The following is a 22,053-nucleotide window of genomic DNA, read 5'->3' as shown; positions in this document are numbered from 1 at the left end:
TTCACTAACAGTAGGGTCTGTGGCATGGTAGTCATGGAAGATGTTATCAATAAAGAGCAGACATTGCATAGGCATGCAATTTTCAGATTTATTTTTTTTAATTTTAATGTATTCCTGTGGATTTCTCCCCCCCTCCCCAGGAAGAAAGCTAGGCTTTACCATTGACAATGGAAAAATCCATAATGTGTCTCTAGGGCAAGGACAGGAAGTTGTGGCAGAAAATGCTCTGGATGTAGCTGCTATTGAAGGACACTGGGTCATTCTTCAGGTATTAGAAGCACCATTGCATTGTTGGTTCTCTGGTGTACCTTTATTGTTTCTATAGTAATCTAATAGTATTTAGAGCAGCCCATTATACATTCAGAAATTCTCAATGTCAGTGCAAAGAGTTCTACATAACACACATGCTGTTCAAAATTCCTGCCTCTCCTCTCAAGGTGAACTCTGCTTTCCTGAATACATTACCTCGCATTTGTCTGTATTGAATGCCTTTAGCTATCATGTTATCCAACTTCCTGGTTGCTTAGATTCTGGAGTACATCACCTTTCTACCTCATCACCTGCCACCCAGCATGATTTGCTGCATCTGATCTTTAACTCCCATGGGCCAGCAGAAGCTAAGACTACCGTGGAGGTAGGCAGTGCATTCAGGACCCAGGAGAATGGCTTAGTGCTGGGTGAAGCATGTACTGTATATCATTTAGTAAAGGACTTCTAATGTTTCAGTGAAGAACACTGTTGAATACGCCATCACTTGGGAAGCTTTAAACCAAGGCTTGATTTCTTTCTAAAGAGGTGCTCTTCATCAGTGGTTCTCAACCAGGGGTATACATATCCCTCGGGATACTCAGAGGTCTTCCGGAGGTACATCTACTCATCTAGATATTTGTCTAGTTTTACAACAGGCTACACAAAAAGCCCTAGCAAAGTCAGTACAAACTAAAATTTCATATAGACAATGACTTGTGTATACTATTCTGTGTACTGTATACTGAAATTAAGTTCAATATTTATATTCCAGTTGATTTATTTTATAATTATATGGTAAAAAGGAGAAAATAAGCAATTTTTCAGTAATAGTGTGCTGTGACCCTTGTATTTTTGTAAGCAAGTAGTTTTTAAGTAAGGTGAGACTCGGGCTACACTAGACAAATCAGATTCCTGAAATGGGAACAGTAGTCTGGAAAGGTTGAGAGCCACTGCTCTACATCAACCAGAAGTTGTGGCCTATGTTATGCGGGAGGACAGACTGGATGCTGCTAATGGTCTCTGCTGGCCTTCCAGTCTATTAATCCAAATGTTAAAAGATGCTGATGGGTACAAATCCTAGGACACTGACTACAGTGTTTGGTGGGCAGCTTCTACTGACCTGCATCAAATCTAAACAGGTGACTAAGTCACCAGAGGAAGCACGGGGCCTTGTCAGTGCATCACGTCCCAATGAAACAACAGTGAACAACGTGGGCCGCTAGGCCTAAGAGGTGTAAAATAGCATCATTGGCTCCATCACAGCACTTCTCACCTAGCCCTGTGAGGGACTTCGGCTGTACGGGATTGAAATTTGGGAGCAAGAAGTGAAGTCAAATTGTATCTGTTGCAGAATATCCACCTGGTTGCAAAGTGGCTGGGCACACTGGATAAGAAGGTTGAGAGGTACAGCATTGGCAGCCACCAGGATTACAGAGTGTTTATGAGTGCTGAACCTGCTTCCACTCCAGACGCTCATATTATTCCTCAAGGACTCTTGGAAAATGCCATTAAAATTACCAATGAGCCCCCGACTGGCATGTATGCTAACCTGCACAAAGCACTGGATCTCTTTACTCAGGTATTCAGATGACAGGGCTGATTATTTTTTTAAGCTGGTTGGGTTTGTTTTGTTGTTGTTGCTGTATACTTTTTTCTGCAGTCACAGCAATTTATTAGCGGTTGTAAGGCTGCTCTCTTTTTTGGCTTTTCTCCCCAGGAGAGTGAGTGCAGCCTGCCTAGGAAACGGATTTCTTAGCATTTAGATTCATCATTTACCCCTAAGTCATCTAGTCTGATCCCTCTTAGCTCTGTTCTTTTCAGTGCACTAATTCATACTGATGCCCTTCATAAAGGCATTTTCACCACATTGGCGTTAATTACAGGGCTTTTTCAAAGTTTTTGTATGCTTTCTGCATTGTAGTGGAAAAGGTACCCTTGTGATGTCCGGCTGTTCCTATCAGTGTTCCCATAACATAAGATTTCACTAGGGACAGAGCAAATTTGTAATCCTTACAGGCCTGTTCAGCAATATTAAAAAAAAATAAAATAAAAATTAAATGTAAAACTGCTAGTGATGGGGGTATTAAGAGGTGAGGTCATGCCAAGCCTGTCTGATTACAGAAGCACTCTACTGCAGCTGTGTGTTTTGACTGGCTGCAAGTTTCTATTTGTAGGCTAATATAAACAGAGGCTAATATACCATAGTCTGTCATTGCAAGAGTCATTTCTTCTCTGCCTGTAAATAAAGGAAAATTCCAGCATGCTATGGTGTGTACCCTTAGAACGTTCCACCGCCAGTTCCAGGGACCCGCTCCAGAACTGGTAGAATCTTTCCAACGGGTGAAGCCTTTTAAGGGCCCTACTGCCCTTGGCCCTCAAAGACACAGGTACTCAGAGCAGGGAAGGGCCCTTTGCCACAGATGAGGTCTCCAATTTATTAACGGAGTGCAGCATTCTTGTTGAGTGTTTTTGGATTTTACAGGTGTTTCGCTTACTGGTGTTCTCCAAACCTATCTGAATTGGTTTCACACTACATGATACAGTGTAAGCTAGTACTTGCTAGCAGAGCTGAGGAATAACTAGGTAACTTGGACTTGCTTAGAAGAAAACATGGCAGGGTTTATACTTATGCTTTTTTCCTACATCTTAGCATTGTTGGGCCTGGTGCAAAATATGATTCTAGAACTTTACACTGAGCTTCTGAAATGAAGGATTGTCGGTCATTCTGGTGTGCATAAGTACCACAGGTGACTTCAGAGGCAACACAGATCACACAGGTCTAGGAAGAAGCCTGACCAAGACACACCTCTACTGCCTGCTCCTGACGCACCACGGCTGCCCTTTGACAGAGCCCTGTGGCCAGCAGCTGTCGTCGCAACTGCTCTCATTGATACTTGGGGTTATTTTTAACTCAGGGGTAGAGTGCCAGAGTTTAAAATGAGCAGGCAGTTAGAATTAAGAGGTCATTTCTCATCAGATTATAAACACATCATAGTAAGGTATGTGGCCTAGGCCAGGCGTTTCTGTCTCACACGTTCTAATGTACTATGAGTCAATTCTGTGCAAGCAGCAGTGAATGTTGCTGAGACTACACGTAGGCTATTGGGAGCATGCTTAAGCTGAGACCCCTACATGCACTTTGTGGTAAAGAAGGTTCAGCTCCGTTTTTGCTGGCGAGTTGTGAGAAGTTGTTTTTTATATTCAGACACCCATTGGGGACATTTCCTCTTCTGCACACAAGCACCCTCTTTTCCTCTTTCTTCTGCTTTAGGATACTTTAGAGATGTGCACCAAAGAAATTGAATTCAAGTGCATCTTGTTTGCTCTCTGTTACTTCCATGCGGTGGTAGCTGAAAGGCGTAAGTTTGGTGCGCAGGGCTGGAATAGGTCTTATCCTTTCAACAACGGAGACCTGACTATATCCATCAACGTGCTGTATAATTACCTGGAGGCTAATGTCAAGGTTAGAACATGCTTGTTGAACATCAGCAAGTCAGAGTGATTCTTCCCAGGTTACAAAAAGCAGCACTACAGGGGAAAGGCAGGACGCTGCTGTTAGACCTCCCCTTCTTGGCCCCCTCCCAGCCTCCTTCCTGGGTGCGGGGAGTATTGTGGAAGCACAGGGCTCCAACAGCCTTTGGACTGAAGAAGGCTCTGCCGGGAGCTCCACAGGTTTGGGGGAGGATCCCTCTGCTGCCGCCCCACTACCAAACAGCAACTGGCTGATGCGTGAGCTGTATGTCCCGGGCATAGCAAAACCAGGGGAACCTTTAAAGGCAAACTGCAACTCACCTTCAGTGAGTAGTATGAGGCAGCCTTTGTCTGAAAACAGAGCTCTAACATGGTCCTAAGCCTGCAGGTGCGGTGTGCTGGGTTGGCAGCAGGCTGTGCGCAAATCCAGCGAGGGGCCCTAGGCGGGTGGAAGATGGACGTTTAGCAAATCAGCTGAGGCAGCAGCAGGGTGTGCTCAGATTGTCCAGCCCTCTTGCCTTTCAGTGTTTTCATTTGAAATGTGAGAACATCCAGCTGGAAGGCAAAATCTCCCCCAGCAATGAAACCACAGGTCCCAAGCCAGGGGAGGAGCACGCTCCTTGCTCCAGGCCTTATGGAAGTGGCAAAAGCTTAATTAAATTCAGCAGGGATGAAAAGAGACATGATCCAGAGGAAAGACTCATCTGCCACTCTGGGGGCTGTCTTCATGCTGGGGAGGGGTGAAATCCTCCGTGATCATGGTCAAAAGGGTGATGGGCGCCATGCTGCTCTTCCCCCCTCCTACCCCCCGCCCCGATGTTGATGCTGAGCTGCTCACGTGTGACTGACTCCAAGGGCTTGCTCTTGCATGGTGAGGGCACACCAAAGCTAACTTGACATGTGACGCTTCCCGCTGCTGTCTGGGACTTTCAGAACATGCCTTTTATAGAAATCACTTTGCACTGACTCGGCATCTCGTCTAGGTTCCATGGGATGATCTTCGCTATCTCTTTGGTGAAATTATGTATGGGGGACACATCACAGATGACTGGGATCGCAGGTTGTGTAGAACTTACCTGTCAGAATACATCCACGTGGAGATGCTGGAGGGAGAAATGACCTTGGCTCCAGGGTTTTTAGTTCCACCCAACTTGGATTACAAGGTGAGGAAAGGCTCTTCTCTTCTATGAGAGCTCCCCAGTTCACTGCAGCTGTCAAAAGGCTGTGGCTCTCTTGGGGATGTATGTGTGATAAGAGCACCGCCTTACAGAACCTGGAAAGAACCCCACGAAGATGACATAAGGAGACACTGGGGAGAGTCCATGGAAACAGTAGAGTGATTCCCAGGGGGAGAGTGGCAGGACAAGAAAAAGCAGTTCAGTAATAAACCAGGACAAAGCTGAGGAAGGACATGAGTAAAATCTTCTTAGTGAGGGAGGGTAGTAGGTCTACACCACCCTCACTGGGAAACTGTGAGATGGTTTCGATATTTTCTAGGCTGGAATACCAAAGAATCCTATTCCATGATGGAGTAGGGCCAGATGAGCCCAAAGGTCTTAAAAGCCTTGTCTAGGAATATGCATCTAGTCACTCAGTGTTTGCTATCTGCCCTGTTTTTTAGGGTTATCATGAATACATTGATGAGAACCTCCCCCCAGAGAGCCCATACCTTTATGGGCTCCACCCCAATGCTGAAATTGGCTTCCTCACTGTCACTTCTGAAAAGCTTTTCCGTACAGTTCTGGAAATGCAGCCCAAGGAGTCTGATGCTGGAGGAGGGTCGGGTGTGTCCCGAGAGGAAAAGGTAGGAAACGTTTCTGTCCTTCGGTACTAACCAGGAATTAATCTGCTACAGCCACTGGTTTGTTCTTGAAGAAACAAACACACCAAATAAGAGGAGGCTCCATACTGTAATAGCCCCATTTTCCACCAGTGAAAGAACTTCAAACAGTCTCTTACGCACATTTGTGCCTCACTGCTCCTGATCAAACTCTCATTCCCAGCACTACCATGGACTAGCACAGCAACTGAACAGGGGCACTCCTGTTAGGGCTTAGAGGGTTGCAGCCTCCTGCATTATTCTGTAGGGCAGGAGAGAGAGGAAATGGTTAATTTCTCTGGCTTCCTTTTTTCAAAGCGACATCTCCTCCTCCAGCTGCACTGGCTGGCAGCCACTTCCCATCGCCTCAAGTCCTGCACCCAGCTTTGCATGAGCCCTAAGGCACCTGGGAGCTGCTCACCCCCACCGCCAGGGGATAAAGAGACAGTGGGACCAAAGAATTTCCAAAGCACATTAGCCACCCTGCCCCTTGGATCCAGAGTTGTACTAGTGAGGTCCTGCAGGGATCAGTTCTGGGTCCAGTTCTGTTCAATATCTTCATCAATGATTTAGATAATGGCATAGAGAGTACACTTATAAAGTCTGCGGATGATACCACGCTGGGAGGGGTTGCAAGTGCTTTGGAGGACAGGACTGAAATTCAAAATGATCTAGACAAACTGGAGAAATGGTCTGAAGTAAATAGGATGAAATTCAATAAGGACAAATGCAAAGTACTCCACTTAGGAAGGAACAATCAGTTGCACACATACAAAATGTGAAAAGACTGCCTAAGAAGGAGTACTGCAGAAAGGGATCTGGGGTCATAGTGGATCACAAGCCAAATATGAGTCAACAGTTAACACTGTTGCAAAAAAAAAAAAAAAAAAAGCAAACATCCTTCTGGGATGTATTTGCAGGAGTGTTGTAAGCAAGACACGAGAAGTAATTCTTTCGTTCTGCTCCATGCTGATTAGGCCTCATCTGGAGTATTGTGTCCAGTTCTGGGTGCCACATTTCAGGAAAGATAGGGACAAATTGGACAAAGTCCAGAAAAGAGCAACAAAAATGATTAAAGGTTTACAAAACGTGACCTATGAGGGAGGACTGAAAAAACTGGGTTTGTTTAGTCTGGAGAAGAGACAACTGGGGGGACATAACAGTTTTCAAGTATATAGAAGGTTGTTACAAGGAAGAGGGAGAAAAATTGTTAACCTCTCAGGATAAGACAAGAAGCAATGGGCTTAAATTGCAGCAAGGGCAGTTTAGGTTGGACATTAGGAAAACTTCCTGTCAGAGTGGTTAAGCACTGGAATAAATTGCTTAGGGAGGATGTGGATTCCATCACTGGAGATTTTTTAACAGCTGGTTAGACAAACACCTGTCAGGGATGGTCTAGATAATACTTAGTCCTGCCTGGAGTGCAGGGGATGGGACTGGAAGACCTCTCAAGGTCCATTCCAACAGTTCTATGATTCTAGCACCACGCCTGTAAAATAATTAATATTACTAGTGATGTGGGGAGTTTGCTCAGTTACTGTACTTTGAGATAGGTGGCAGAGAGTATTTATGGGCTGATTGATTATGAGCAGGTGACATTTGTAACCATAAAAATGAAATGCAGGCAGCTGCTAAAACTAATTTTCCCGAGAACACTCTGTCTTTAAGGCTGCATTCCACTTCTTTGTTGACCTCTGCTGATATCCCTTTGGCTGCCAGTAAACAGGTATGTGGCACGTACAACCACACAAAGCATATAGTCACAGAGTGGGCTGTCTGCTAATCAGGCAGTGCGTATTGCAGCCATTCCCCTGGGTGAGCTGAAAGTCTTCTTGTGCTGGGTTCTTGCTGTACCATGCCACTCATTTTCAGAGTCATGGGAGCAGCACCAGCTTCATTACAGGAGCCACTTCAAGCCTTGATGGTTTTGAGAGCCAGCCTGTGCAGGGGCAAGTCCAGTGTTGCCCAGTTTGTGCTCTCTTGATTCTAAGGCTCTGGTGGACTCTGTGGGCCAAGTTCATTTGGACAATTTAATTCTAGGCTATTAAACATTAGTGAGATTCTTTCAGGAGACTGAAAATGTTAAATCAATGGAAGAATGACATTTAACATGCTGTGTCAAAGCTCTTAATGGAATTTGTTCCCTTGCTAAAGATGTTTGATGGTGTTACATATTACAGGTCAAACAAGTCCTAGATGAAATCATGGACAAGCTACCCGAGCCATTTAATATGTTGGAAATCATGGCTAAAGCAGCAGAGAAGACCCCATATGTCGTGGTAGCCTTTCAGGAATGTGAAAGAATGAACATCTTGACAAATGAAATAAGACGCTCTTTGAAAGAGTTAAATTTGGGGCTGAAGGTGTGTGACATTGATACTGTTTTACACCATGGTAGTAACTTAGGTAACGTTGTTTGTTTTTTTTTCAATATACCAGCCTTTACAAATGAAATCAATGGAACTAAATGTTCAGTTCAGGTTTGGTTCCAAGGTAATGTGAGCTGTTGAATTACTACGAGTCTCTCTTCTTCTGCCACTAACTACAGGGTCATTGTAAGGCAGCCAACACTCCTCTTTCCTTCATTTTGAAGCCTGCAGGTTTGTTGCAGCCTAAAAGCTGAGTGAGTGTGTGCACATGCACAAAGGTATAAACACATACACCGAGGGAGACTGAGCTGGATTGCAGAGGGGATGATGGGGCAGTTGCTTCTGCCGATGCAGCCTATCTTACATGTGGCTTTACAATGCTGATCTAAGGACTATGTCCCAGTTGCCTAAAATGCTGGCTTGTTCTGAAAAAGGCTGCTCTGTGTCCCTGCAAATACTTATTGGGGGAGAAATCTCTAACAGGAATTTGAACTCCCTTGGACTTGCTGTAGAGCCCCAGGTGTAAGGGATGGGGCCCTCTCTGTTGGAGGAGACTAAAGACAGAGCTGGGGAATGATGGAAAATGCCCTATTTTTCAAAAATAGGCACTGCTCCCTGTCAATAAACCAAGCTACAATGTTCACAACTCCAGAAACAGTTGCTGAGCCCCTTGTGACTGACGTGCAGTGTGCCTAGAGCTTTGCTCTCAAAGGGGGTTCCAATGCAATGAGTCAATTCTTGCTTAACTAAATCATGGTTCTTTTCCTTTCAAAGGGTGAGCTGACAATCACAACAGACATGGAGGAATTGTCTAATGCTCTCTACTATGATAATGTGCCTGAATTCTGGACAAACCGGGCCTACCCCTCCTTACTTGGCTTGGGAGCCTGGTATGCTGACCTACTGCTTCGGGTCCGGGTGAGTCCACTCACCTCCAGCCTCTCTTCATGGTACTTTGTGTACGGCTCTTCGTGGGCCAAAGATCTCTCTTCAGACTATTGCTCATGGAACAAATATTGTTGTCTGGCCAGGGCTGGGCATACGAAGATGCTCTGAATTGCTTGCAAGGATCTAAGTGTATGTACTAAAACCCTTCTCAGCAGCTCAGGAAATCTGAGCTTGCTTTTCAGGATCCTGGGATGCAAAGATCCCCATGGCTTGAAAGCACAGTGCTGAACTAAGAAGGGCTAAGTGTACATAGGAGCCAGGGCTACATCTTCATCCTTCCGTGCTGAAACTGAGGTTCTAAAGAGATGGCAAGCCCCTCTTGCCTCAACTTGTGCCTGGAATTCAGGGCTTTTGAAGAAGCAGGGAAGGTGGAGAGGGACTCTTTTCTCTTACCAACTGTGTATTTATTACAAACCAGGGTGGTAGGTGCCAAATAGTAAAGTCCAGTAAAGGGCAAGTACCCTAATTCTAAATCTGTAATCTTCATTGTAAATTTGCCCTCAATCCAGCATTTAATGCCCCGCCACTTAATGGAGCTGCATCAGTACAAACCCCAAAAGGTAGCTCTTGAAAGCTGCACTTTGGACCAACAAAGTTTTTGCTTACATGAAACGGCCATGAGCTTTTCTGGTGCAAAGCACAACCTTCTTCACCTGTACTTGAGGTTTGCAGTGGTAGCAATGGCTGCAATTGATGCAAAGCCTCACTGAAGACAAAGCCTTCGTTTTTCCAAAGAGTCTCAGCTTGGTGCCCCTCTCCCTGTTGACTACCATGTCCACCTGCAGCATCGCAGACCCAAGAGGGGCTCTGCTGAGATAGGGTTATTCTTTGGAGACCTACTCCAGGTGTTTGTCTGCCACATGCGATTACTTTCACAACTTGTCCCTCCTGAAGTCACAATCTGCTGAAGACTGGGGGCCTAAAATCAAAGAGGGGCTGTAAAGACAGTTCTCCCAAAATGGATTACAGGAGTAAATGGAGGCACAAGTCTCATGTATCATGCCACCAATTCAAGAGATGCACCACAGCCTGTGTACTTGGCTTTAAACTGCTGCTGCTTTATTTTTCAGGAACTAGAGGCCTGGACGACTGACTTTGCACTACCCACAACAGTGTGGCTGGCAGGCTTCTTTAATCCCCAGTCTTTCCTCACAGCTATCATGCAGTCTATGGCCAGAAAGAATGAATGGCCCCTTGACAAGATGTGTCTTTCAGTGGAAGTGACCAAGAAAAACCGAGAGGATATGACAGCTCCACCCCGAGAAGGCTCCTATGTGCATGGATTGTTCATGGAAGGTACAGGACCAGGCTCAATCCTGAACAATTAGCCCAGCAAATGCCATGCAATCTGGATTTGTACAGTTTTTGCTCCTCAGAACCACTTTTGAACATTGAATGTTAATCTCCAGCACTCTGCTACCATGTACTAATTTTCTTCACATCTCAGCCTTTGCTGTCCTGCCCTACAGTAAGTGATCCAGGCCCTTCCCCCTCGCTCCTGAATTGGCTTGGTTTGAGGCAGCAGTTTCAGTCTGAGGAAGCAGTTTCTAGCAGGGTTTATACTGTGCTCTGTCCCTGTACTTTTCTGCTGCGATAATAATTCCACCCCACCTATGATCTTTACTCAAGAGCTTCTACTTCACCTGACAATGTGCTATCTCAGTGCTGCAGAATGACATGATTTTTCCTGTAGCTTAATGCCCAGTGTGTCCCTGCTAAACTTTAAGGTAAACAGGTTTCAGAGTAGCATCCGTGTTAGTCTGTATCCGCAAAAAGAAAAGGAGGACTTGTGGCACCTTAGAGACTAACACATTTATTTGAGCATAAGCTTTCGTGAGCTATCTCCCCACTGTATGCATCCGATGAAGTGAGCTGTAGCTCACGAAAGCTTACGCTCAAATAAATTTGTTAGTCTCTAAGGTGCCAAAAGTCCTCCTCTTCTTTCTACAGATAGATAGTTACCTGCTTATGCACTCATTACTGTACTAAGTAGCAATTAGTCTTCCCTGAGCAGTAGTCAAGGAATAACTGATGCTTGTCAGCACAGCAGGAGCATAGTGTGAACTATAGTCAGCTCATTTATATTGCAATAAACAGCATCCATTAACAGAGCAGCCAGGTTCAGTTTGGGTAGCAGCTGCCTTTATTGTGCATCATTGTCAGAAACATGCCAGCAGAGGGCAGCCCTCATTAACAGACAGTGACCATAAGTATTTATTTATTTTGGAAATTAATACAGCAACACTTGAAGGTCAGAGCAGAGACAGTTGATGTTACTTGGGTCACAGTTACATTATGTATATATGACTGGACCCAGGAAGTCTAGGTGAGAATATCTCAGCTTTAGTTTGAGGTCCCTTACAGCTAATAAACACAGAGGGATGAGGCCAGTGGCAGGATCACTGTACTGTCAAGCTGAGGTCCATGCCCAGCAGACTACATGGGAGAGTTTCCGTATTTATCATTCTTCCCCAAGCTGTGCAGTCCCCCCTAACACGGACACTGGAGTGGGGGAGTAAGGACAGAATTGACCATTGTGGTTAGAGATCTTATCCCTAGTAATATTGTTAGTCACTCTGAAATGCCAATTACGTGCCAGGGGTGACTAAGCCCAGGCTACTTCAGTACTGCCCTTTGGTCCTCCAGCCGACCCTTAACCATGCTTCTAGGACAACTCTTCCCCCACCCCACCCCGCAGATACAGCAAATAGAACACCTTCTGACTGAGCCATAACATTGCAGGTGCTCGGTGGGACATTCCTAGTGGTGTCATCACAGATGCTCGACTGAAGGAGTTAACGCCCTCAATGCCAGTCATCTTCATCAGAGCCATCCCTGTGGACCGTATGGACACCAAGAACATCTACGAGTGCCCTGTCTACAAGACACGCATGCGAGGCCCCACCTATGTCTGGACCTTCAATCTGAAGACAAAGGAGAAGTCAGCTAAGTGGATTCTTGCTGCTGTTGCTTTGCTCTTACAGGCTTAAACTTTTACTGCCTAAACAAAGCACTTGTTCCACACGCCAAAGTAGTACCCAGCTCAACACTAATCCCATTAGTCAGAAACACCACCCAACTTTTTGTCTGCCCCGAAGTATTTTAACAAAGTGACAATAAAAAGACAGGTTTCAGAGTAGCAGCCGTGTTAGTCTGTATTCGCAAAAAGAAAAGGAGGACTTGTGGCACCTTAGAGACTAACACATTTATTTGAGCATAAGCTTTCGTGAGCTACAGCTCACTTCATCGGATGCATTCAGTGGAAAGACAATAAAACATGAAATGATGGTGTTAGTGCCTGGGTGGATAAAACAATTGGCCAACTGTGGATTGGTGTCACAATACACATCAGAGCGGTGCCAGTATGGGTTACTCCACAAGGCAGGTTACAATAAAGCACTAAGGGCTTGTCTACACTGGCAAGTTTTGTCCCCAAAATCTGCCTTTTGGCGACAAAACAGCACGAGCGTACACACTACAATTGGCCTTTTGTCACAAAAAACTTCCACCCCATGAGAGACTTTTGTCTTTTCCCCCTCCCTTTATTGTCGACAAAGAGCCAGCGTAGACACTGGTGATTGTTTTGTCGACCGAACTGGCTTCTGCCAGTATCCCACAATGCCCGCCCTGATCGCTCTGTTGCCCTGCAGGCATGTGCCCCTCCCCTTTCAAAGCTCCGGGAAGTATCTGTGCGCTGCTCCCTTTGGGGAACAAACGGAGAGCAAATCATCAGAATGCTCCTGTTCTACCCTGCACTAGGGACACAGCAGCAGGCAGACTGCTGTGCGGCTTTGCCATTCCTCAGCACAGAGAGCTCACAGAGTTACTCATGATGCTACTCTCGGCTGCGGGAGTGCTCAGCTCTTCCTTCCCACAACACTGCACTGTGGGATACATACCCACAGTGCATTGCTCACCCTGTCAATGATGATCGTGTCCCACATGTGGGACACAATCTGTCGACAGAGGGAGCAAGTGTGAACACCCTTTGGCGATTTTTGTTGTGTCAACGTAAGTTTTATCAACAAAACTTGGTAGTGTAGACACGCCCTACGTGCCAGCACTGAAAAGAAGGAAGCCAAAGTAAAGGCCTTGTCTACACTGCCACTTTACAGCACTGAAGCTTTCTCTCTCATGGGGTGTGAAAAAACATGCCCCTGAGCACTGTAAAGTGGCAGTGTAGACAGTGCCTCAGCACGGGTAGCTACGCCTCTCGTGGAGGGTTTTTTTTTTTTTACAGTGCTCCCAGCACTGGTGCCATGACTACACAGCCCCGTTAAAGCGTGGCCATCTGGATTCCTCAGAACTCAATGCCTGTTCAGGTCTCTGTTTTGCGTGAGTGCTCACCTGTGGGCAGGGCCCTACTGGGCCATGCGCTGTAGTTCCAGTCCCTTCCCCAGAGAGCTTCTAAAGTAAATAGACCAGACAAAGGGGGAAGGAGAAACAGAGACAGGAAGAGAGCCCAGATACGGTCACTGTCCAGTGCCTTAGCTACCGCTCTACACAGCCTCCGTGCTATCCTGTACTTCCCAAGAGTGGAAAGGTGCACACAGGTCACCCTGATCAACTGTTAAGCATCTGCTATTAAGCCTTCCAGCACCTGCACCAAAGGGCTGCATAAAGAATACACTCTGGCCATGCTCCCTGTTTACTACCCATTTTGCTAGCTGGGTGGGAAGTCAGTCAGGAAGCACATGTCCTTCTGTTTCTAGGATGTGATGGCTATCTGTCCCTGTGGTCCCAGAAGTGAAGTGTCAGACAAGACCACACACTACAGCCACCCTTTGAAATACAGCCAGAGTTGTTTTTAGACAAGACTCGTAAGAAATGACACAGAAGAAAGGTGACAAATGGTGCTCTTCAAAGCACTAGGAGTGGCAAGCGGTTTGTGTTCTCAGGCCTGTCACCAGTTGATAGGAGGCCCCTAATGGCTGGTACTGTCTGCAGGGACTATAAAAGCTAACTCCCCTTTTACCCCTGAGGGGAACCACTGTGGCAGGAGCAGGAGCAGGAGCAAGCTCCCATGGTGTAGCTGTTTGGAGCATATAGGATTTTGGTTTGCCTTCATGCCACTGCCATTGCCTCCAGAACCCTACTGCAACTGTTATTAGCCTGGCCAGGCAGCCAGGGAACCTCTGCTCAGCACTGATAGTTAGGGGCTGACCACCCAGAAGAACCCAACCACCCTTTCCCTTTCGTATGGAGTAGTTTCCTATTTCACATCTGCTAGCAGCGCTCAACTACCTGAAGACAAAATGATAAAACCCCAGCACTTTAGCATCTTCTATTTCAAGTATCGACACTGACTTTAGCCAAGAGAGGAGAGCTGTGAAGGAATGCTTATGGCAACAGGCAACTACCAGGCTGCTTGTGGTCCAGGGCTGACCTGGCCATTTATGAGGCCTCAGTAGTGCTGGTTCTTTAATCCCTGGATACAGAGGAAGTTTAGAACCAGTTACCCTGATGTGGCAGGTGGCTGGCACTTACCCACAGCAACCAGAACCTGAGAGTTGAGTGAAGGTAAAGGACCAGAAAACACATGCACATGCTCCAACACTAAGGCTCTTGGGAATGAAAATTGGTGATAGTTAAAGTCTGAGTTGGCATTTTCACCAAGTCTAGGGGATTAACTGGGGTGAGTCCACTGCCATAGGAGGAAAGACAGCAAATGGCCTTGTGTCAGCCAACATTCGTGTGATAAAGGCATTTTAGAGGAGACCTCATCCTTACAAAGCAAAAGCCAGAGGTTATGCTGACTTTTCCCCCTCTTTAATCCCAACTCAGGCAGGAGATCATAGAGCAGCTGAGATTTTCCCACAATGTCTCCCATTGGCTGGCCAGGGTAAAATCTAGGCCTGACCCCCTAGGCTGAGTCCCCACTGCAAGAGATACATTTCAGAAGAGAAAGTCTTATCAATGCATGGGGATAACTAGGACTCCTCCCTCCCCATTCCTGAAAAGGAACCTTAGTTACTGCTAGACTACGACATGCATTGGAGACATAACCCACTCAAATGGAAATTGAATATAGGCCCTCAGGAAAGAGCTTCACACTGCACTGAAAACCTTCCCCATGCAAGGGAAGCATTGGGCTGATTCTTCCTCCTTATAAAGGACAGGGCTGCATTAATAAGTGCAATCAACTCAGTATTGTTTCCTGCAGCTTTAGTTCTTCCTGGAGCAAAACAACTTCAGACTCACCCAGAGGAGGATCCTTTCTCCTTTCAAAAGAAGTTCTTAATCAGAGGCGTTACCAGCTTCACCCACAGTTTTACGTAGCGGGTTGGCTGTTCAAATGTAGACAACGACACAACGCCTGACTTGAGATAAAGCTGCTCCTGCTCCTACAAGACAAAATCCCGAAAGCCAGTTTCAGCATCGCTCCCTCACATCATCCACCACCCTAGCCAGATTTGGTGCATCTACAGTCACAGCTTTTGCCTGGCCAGAGGGGCATGTCACCCTTCTCTCACAGGTCTGAACACACATCAGGGGCAAAGAACCCAGCCTGCCCCTCCATGTGATGTAAATTGTAGACAAGCAGCCCAGCCACCGAGCTGTAAGCATGGGGAATGTCACATGGCACCTGTCCCTGAGGTGTGCCTGTTGCAGCAGCACTCTGAGGCTTGACAGCTGCATTCTGAAGAGCCACATTCACATCTTATTCTGGAGAAACGTTCTCAGAACCCGAACATTTGAACTCAACAAAGGGCCCAAGGTGGGTGGCTTTGTGGGATCAGGCCCTACAGCTATTCCTAATTACTTAACTAAACTACAGTTATAGGAATAACACAAGTCAAACCCCTAGCTGTAATTGCCTGAAAAGGAAACCTGACGTTAATCTCAGGAGACTGGTTTGCAGAACTCATCCTAGACACAGCTCCAGTGTTGTGTTTTCAAATGAATATGCAGTCATGATTTCAATTAAATTACCAGAAATGCGTAAGTGCCTTTAAAGTATAAACAATACAACTGGAAGAGGAAGTGAACCATCTCTGTTACAATAGACATTTCACATAGCACATGAAAAGCAGTGGTTTGATCAAAGGCAGAAGTGGCTCTTTCTGCAAAACTAGCAAGGTTTCTGGTTTTACTCTACATGCAAACAAGAACCAGGACATTTGTCAGATGTAGCAAAATACCTCAATTTCTACTCCACAGATTACAGAAATCTTTCCCTGTGATGGAGCCCGTAAGCACTCTGAATTTTGACACATCAGGAAAGGAACCACAAATTATGGGAAATAAACACAAAGGGCTGAACGTAAAAGATTCCGGCAGTAATGAGCCTGTTTTTAGAAACGAAGAGTATTGCAAATCCCACTAAAAACCCTCCGTTAGAGGCAGGGTGCCAATCACTTAATACCAATAGTCTAGTTTCAGTTCAGTTATTTGTACTGAGACTCAAAACTTGTAACAAAATATTATTTACTTTGGTTCACTCACTGCAGCAGCCAGAGTTTTTGCCTGGAGCTGGAGTGGAGCCAGAGCACAGCTCCAAAGCCCTGATTACAATACAGGTGTTGAGTGGTTATTAAAATGTATCACCAATTTCCTTCAGACTAGAGGAATCTGCACTGGAAGCATCTCAAACCATACAATTTATAGGACTGCAGTAATGAAAGGACTGGGTAGTTGTACTGAGTTCCACAGCAGCCCCCATCCTACTGGTACCCGAAGGTCAGTCATTTGAGGAGTGTACATTTTTCAGGCATTTGCATCACCAGCCCCTGTACTAACAGGAGAATATTTGTCTAATTTGTTATTTGAACAGCAGCAAAGGAAAACTAAAAGTGACAAAGCTTCCAAATAAAAACAGAACGAAGCCTGCTGCTTTTCCCCCATTGCAGGGGTGTCAGAACCGGGAACGATCCCATGCTGCAGGAGAGTAAAAAAGGCAGGTCAGGACTGGCACAGCCACTTGTAGGGAAGAGAAGGGACTCAGACACCCCATCAAAATCTGTAATATAGTACTATGCAGCCCCAGGGATTGTGCTTTTTCTGTTAGCCCTACGTACAGATAGGATTACAAGATCTTAGTTACCGTATGTGAGACACATGATTTATCTCCCATAATGCAATTAACTGGGCCTCCCCACATCACACCAGGGCAGATGATAGAGAAATGATTCACACTGGACAGGAGTTTCACAAATGAAGAACAGTATGGCCAGATCACAATATTTGTTTCTCTTAAAGCTGCACCTTGGAATTGGCAAAATCTCAGCTTTAGTTTAAAAAAAATAAAGTTTCTACCCTCTTGGTTGTGAAGAAAAGCATGAAAACATGAACCTTAAAGGCTCAAAGAAGAGAAGGCAAAGATATTTTAAATACAGTTTAGGTTCTCATGTTTTTTTAATGCTGGGGTTCACAATACTGGAAGGACCAAACCCCTCAATTGTTCATAGATCTGGAAATGAAGTCTTCATTGAGAGCTTTGCATATAGTTCACAAAACAGCACAATGTCTCCAACACTTATTCCAACCAACCAGTACAATGGAAGGAGGAAATGAGAGACTGATTCCTTAGAGGCGCTGTTAGATTTCATCTCGGCACAGTACGGTCTCCACACAAAGATCACAAACAGCAGTGAAACAGGTGGTCAAATTCCAGGTCATTTCTAGTATAGTGGGGAGATTCAGCCATATGCACTTGGCTAAAATGCTTTGTTGGGTCACTGCAGTCATCATTCACAGCTTTACACAATCCCTTCATTACAAAAATATTTCCATGGATTTTTCTCATTACAGATAAAAACAAATACAGGCCAAATAAAGTGAAACATTCATGTGACTCTTCCAGTAAGACACAGAGAACCCTGCTGGATTAGATATGAGGCTGACTCAGTGGGCCAAATTCAGCTCTGGGGTAAGAGATGCAATTCCCATCAATTTCTATGGAGGCTGAGCCTTCTTATGCCAGGCCTGAGTTTTATCCAGTATGAGTTTTGCAAAGCTTCAAATGAAACATATGCACTGATCCAATTTGCTTCACTGCTGAACACTTTGGTATCACAGGAATTACTCAGGGGTGATGCCAATTCCAGGACTAGATTGAAAAGCAGGACAGTTGGAGAAAACAATTTAATAGAGAAGAACCAAACAACCCAAGCTGCCCACCCCTTTACAGCCATATGACAAGGGGAGACTATACGCTAAGCTGGAACACTGGTCTTTAAACCACTGAAAAAGAGCATACGGTCAGGATTAAAAACCGGACCACACTTCTTCCTGGGAGGAGGACAGAAATTCTCTTACTGTTAAGGAGATGCTGAGTGCAGATCCCCTTCCCTTCTCCCACCCCCAAATCCTGTGAAAAAGGAAGTCATCAGAAGGCAGCCAGGGTGGGGTTTATATAAATATTTACATGGGGTTAGACACACTTTTGGTTGCAAGTAGATTGATAAAAGCAATTAAGATCCAAAGCACTTTACAGGTGAAAGGTCAGCAACTCAGGGAACCTGAATTCCATTTCTGCAAGCTCAGATGCCCAAACCATGGAGGAAAGGCATGAATGTGCAGCGTATATATATGAGAATAAGAAGCTTTACTCTGAATGGCTCATCTGTGTTTGGTTAGCCTCCAGGGCCCAATTCAGCTGTCCACTCTCATTATGGCCTCTAGTTCCCAGAAGTGGGCACTTGTAGCCAACAGCTCACCAATAGACACTTAACTGACAGTTCCTCAAGTTCTCCTATGCTAGAGAAGGTTTGAAATTATAGTAGTTGAAGATTTTAACGCAATCATCTCACCAACACTCCCCCACCCTATGAAACCTCCTCACATTTGCCACCAACCTGATGGAGCTGCTGCTGCAGGTCACGATTTTCTGTCACTATTGCAACCTGAGCTTCCAGGTCCCGATGAACCGACCTGTACCCAAAATTAGGAGAGCCAATCAGAGTCAGGCAGGGCAGACTGCTTCCTGCCAGGTACAGCCAGAGGCCTGCAGGAAAAGAGTGGGAAAGGAAATATGGCAGACAAAAGAAGTGACCATGGTAGCCTCCAACACTTGCTCTTATTTAATGTTTTTCATTTATTTTGAAATGCTTTATTAGATTTACAGGAATGGCAAGAGGTCATGACACAAAGCAAGCTCTCAGGAAACAGAGATGCTTCCTTATAAACAGCTTAGCATGCCTTGTGGAGCCCGGCACAGCCCTGTAGAGCCCTCTGCTACACCTGGCTCTGGCTCTCTACACTTGTGACTTTGTGTGCTCTGAGGGACAAAGTGGCTTTGGCACCCTGGGGTGGATCTCATCAGTGACACTCCCAAGGGTAACCACTGTCATTTTTAAAGCCTAATAAACTGTACACAGCAGCTCTAACAGTGAAGACTCCAAACATAACCCCAAATGGCTAGTACCCAGTAAAGAAAGGCCACACAGGAAATACCTTGGAGAAATGTGTCTGCAGCATTCTCCTCAGTGACTGGAAAGAGAGTTCTTGATCCCCTGGGCCCTGGAGATCTGCACAGCAATCCTGACTCAGTTTCCATTTCCCCCCCACAACACAGACAAATATTCTGGAAACATGGCTATTTCAATGCTCCCCTAGAGAGACCACATCTGCACAGCAACATGCAACCCCCAAGTCTGTCCATCAACAAAACAGTCATCCTTAATGCTGCCCCTCCCACCTTCTAACAGATCTGCCCTCTTGAAACAGAGGACTATGCAGCATTGCACGAATGCTGTGATATTCTGCGCTATGGGCTGTTCCTCCCTGCGTGGAGCCACAGGCCCACTCCACTGGCAGCAACAGGACTAAGTGCCATTCTGGACCTCACCCCTGTGTTATTTTTACATCTCAGTTTCGCCTTACTACAGGTGGGAGTGAGCAGCTCCCTTATCACATCTCTCAATTGCAGATAGCTTGTGAGTGCAAGGGAAACTGGCTCAGTGCACTACTATCTAAAGGTAACCAGCTCACTGGTGTCAGATGTTATGAAAGGGTTTGAACAACATCCCTCCAATTTCTCTAAGTCTTTGTGTTTCTTTAAGTAACCAGCAGGCACCCTGGCAAAGAATACCCTCATCTTTAGCAAGAACACTTTTACCTCTCAGACTTTTCCCTGGGTGTTGTGGTTGGGAAGTTCTGTAACTTTTTCATTTGAGTTCTCCACAAACTTTGAATGGAATCGGTGCGCGTGTGCAGAAAGCCTTGCCTTTTCTCTGCAGCTTATAATGGCTTTCAGACCTTCTCCACCCAGCAAGGAAAAAACCATACCATAGCGGGGCACAAGCTCAATTTCCCCCCCGCCCTCCGAGGTTACCTCTAAAAACCTCTTGGACTGAGAGCTGGTAAGTTACATTACCCAGTCCTGAGGGCAGAGTCTGCAAGAGATGGCATCATGAAAACTCTGAACAATGGCATTGGCTGGCTCTGTCCAGTGAATTCCAACAAGATTGTTACCCATAGGGCAGATACAAATGATCATACCCACTCGTTCCCTTGATCACCACCAGAGGGTAAATTCAAATTGCTCCTATTTATAGCACAGCACAATCCAATTTCCTGGGACTCCCAGCTCCCAAACAAAGATACTGGAGAGCTCCTCTTCATTCTTCCAACTCTAGTCACAAGAGAAACATACCCTAAATCCCCAGGGAAACCCACCCCCTGCCAGATATAAATGGAATTAGGGTCTGGTGTCATGCAACCAGGGAAGTAGTTCACAAGCCCAGGACTGGTAGCTGAAGTGCCCCGAGAGAGTCTCAAGCACATCACAGCATTTGTAAGATGGAGGGCGGAAGAACACCCAGAGGTGCTAGTAAGCTATGGCTGAAGGAAGCCTGAAAGGCCACTTGCTGGACAGAAGCTGAATTAAGGGAGCTGCATGTGCCCCGCTTAGTGGAGAGCAAGCAAGTCCTGGGCGTGTCCCTAACAACAGATGCATTTTCCCAGCCCACAAGTCACACAAAGAACACAGCAGAGAAGCTATAGCTTAAAAACCACCTAGTCCCTGAATAGATGCAGGTTTCCTAATTCAGACCAAGAGCACTTCCAAGAATGCCTTGAGTAAGAGGCTGCCGATTCACCGCCTGTTCCTGTAACATACTCCCCACCCCCACAGCACCACAAAGCCAGCAGCCTCCCCCATGCCACTTTCAGTTACACCTTCCAGTTCAAGAATGGCAGCTGCCCATACCACAGCCCAATGAGAGGCTTCTCCCCATGCCTACCACACCCACTGGGCCTGGTAGGAATTTCTGGACACTGTCCACACAGGGAGCCCCTGAAATCCACAAAGAAACACATGAACTATGCAGAGATTCAGCACTTCCCACAATCATTTTTGATTTACTAGAGCAGATTCCCAGATAGGGCTGGTCTGGTAACAGCACATAACGGATCTAGAGCTGGGGTTGGGGCAAGAAAGTGATGTCAGGAACCCACCTGCCAAGCTGGGGTAGTGACTAAGGGGAGAATATAGTCACCTCCCTCTCTCATGTAGCCAAGGGAGGGAACCCTGCAGCCCTTGTTGTGGCCTTGGCTTTGTGACTGTGCCAGGAGGAGTTTGCTCACACAATGACTCACTTTTCCAGGAGGGGAAAGGCAGAGTTTCCCAATCCTCATTCAGTGGCAATAAAGCATCTTCATCTGGGTCCCAAAGGACACCCACCTGGCACCCGATCTCCTGACACTGGAGCAGGAGACAACAGCTCCTCATCTCACCAGGTCAGGAACTGCCACCACTGTGTGTTTGCTCTCAGACACGGGCCATGGAAATCTCCTTAGGTACAAAACTGACATTTTCCATGCACACTGGCGCTGCAACTGTGCAAGATGTAAGAGCACTTAGCCTTACTCAGGACAAGTTCAACCACAACAGCAGTGGGAAAGCTTGTGCAGCATTGTCTGTATGGACCCCAAGTGTTTAACCAGGGCTTGCATGGCCAAAACACGATAGCATAGAAGAGTCAGGTCCTATGAGAGATTAAAGGGTGCCTTCCTCTGAAAGCTGACAAAGGAAGCAAGATGCGCAGCTGCTGCTGAGAAGCAGGGAGAATTGGGGTTGATCCCACACCCTGTTCCAAGACCCAAACTCTATGCTTGATTATTTCAAACTCTGTCTCTGAGGTCCCCTCCTGCTTCCCCCCTTTCAGCCCATTTGCAGTCCTGAGCATCATTCTGCTGCCGGGGGTCACAGAAGAACAAGTCAGGTGAATCACACGTCAGCCAAAGGGCAAACTA

General features: G+C 46.1%; 2 protein-coding genes across 4 annotated transcripts in view; one reads left to right on the top strand and one right to left on the bottom strand.

The window, feature by feature from the left end:
• Positions 1-12,007, top strand: part of DNAH17 (dynein axonemal heavy chain 17) — a 94,769-nt gene extending 82,762 nt beyond the window's left edge. The window contains exons 68-76 of the mRNA XM_074971476.1: positions 141-268; positions 1,601-1,828; positions 3,521-3,712; positions 4,704-4,883; positions 5,342-5,524; positions 7,720-7,902; positions 8,683-8,826; positions 9,927-10,152; positions 11,599-12,007. Of these exons, the coding sequence (XP_074827577.1) occupies positions 141-268; positions 1,601-1,828; positions 3,521-3,712; positions 4,704-4,883; positions 5,342-5,524; positions 7,720-7,902; positions 8,683-8,826; positions 9,927-10,152; positions 11,599-11,846 (1,712 nt within the window). The 3' untranslated portion in view covers positions 11,847-12,007. The remainder of the gene's footprint in view (positions 1-140; positions 269-1,600; positions 1,829-3,520; positions 3,713-4,703; positions 4,884-5,341; positions 5,525-7,719; positions 7,903-8,682; positions 8,827-9,926; positions 10,153-11,598) is intronic.
• The window catches only part of PGS1 (phosphatidylglycerophosphate synthase 1), a 48,030-nt gene that overhangs the window by 6,297 nt on the left and 19,680 nt on the right, over positions 1-22,053 (bottom strand). For 2 of the 3 annotated variants that reach the window (XM_074971475.1, XM_074971473.1), the window contains exons 8-9: positions 18,654-18,802; positions 15,058-15,200 (exon numbers count right to left, since the gene is read on the bottom strand). In XM_074971475.1, the coding sequence (XP_074827576.1) occupies positions 15,081-15,200; positions 18,654-18,802 (269 nt within the window). In that variant the 3' untranslated portion in view covers positions 15,058-15,080. Of the gene's footprint in view, positions 1-11,010; positions 11,781-15,057; positions 15,201-18,653; positions 18,803-22,053 lie in introns of those variants that run through there. The other variant, XM_074971474.1, reaches the window with a different exon arrangement.

This window comes from Natator depressus, chromosome 14, assembly GCF_965152275.1.
Source record: "Natator depressus isolate rNatDep1 chromosome 14, rNatDep2.hap1, whole genome shotgun sequence".
In the NCBI taxonomy this organism is placed as follows: domain Eukaryota; kingdom Metazoa; phylum Chordata; order Testudines; family Cheloniidae; genus Natator; species Natator depressus.
This window is presented reverse-complemented; position numbering and strand designations above follow the sequence as displayed.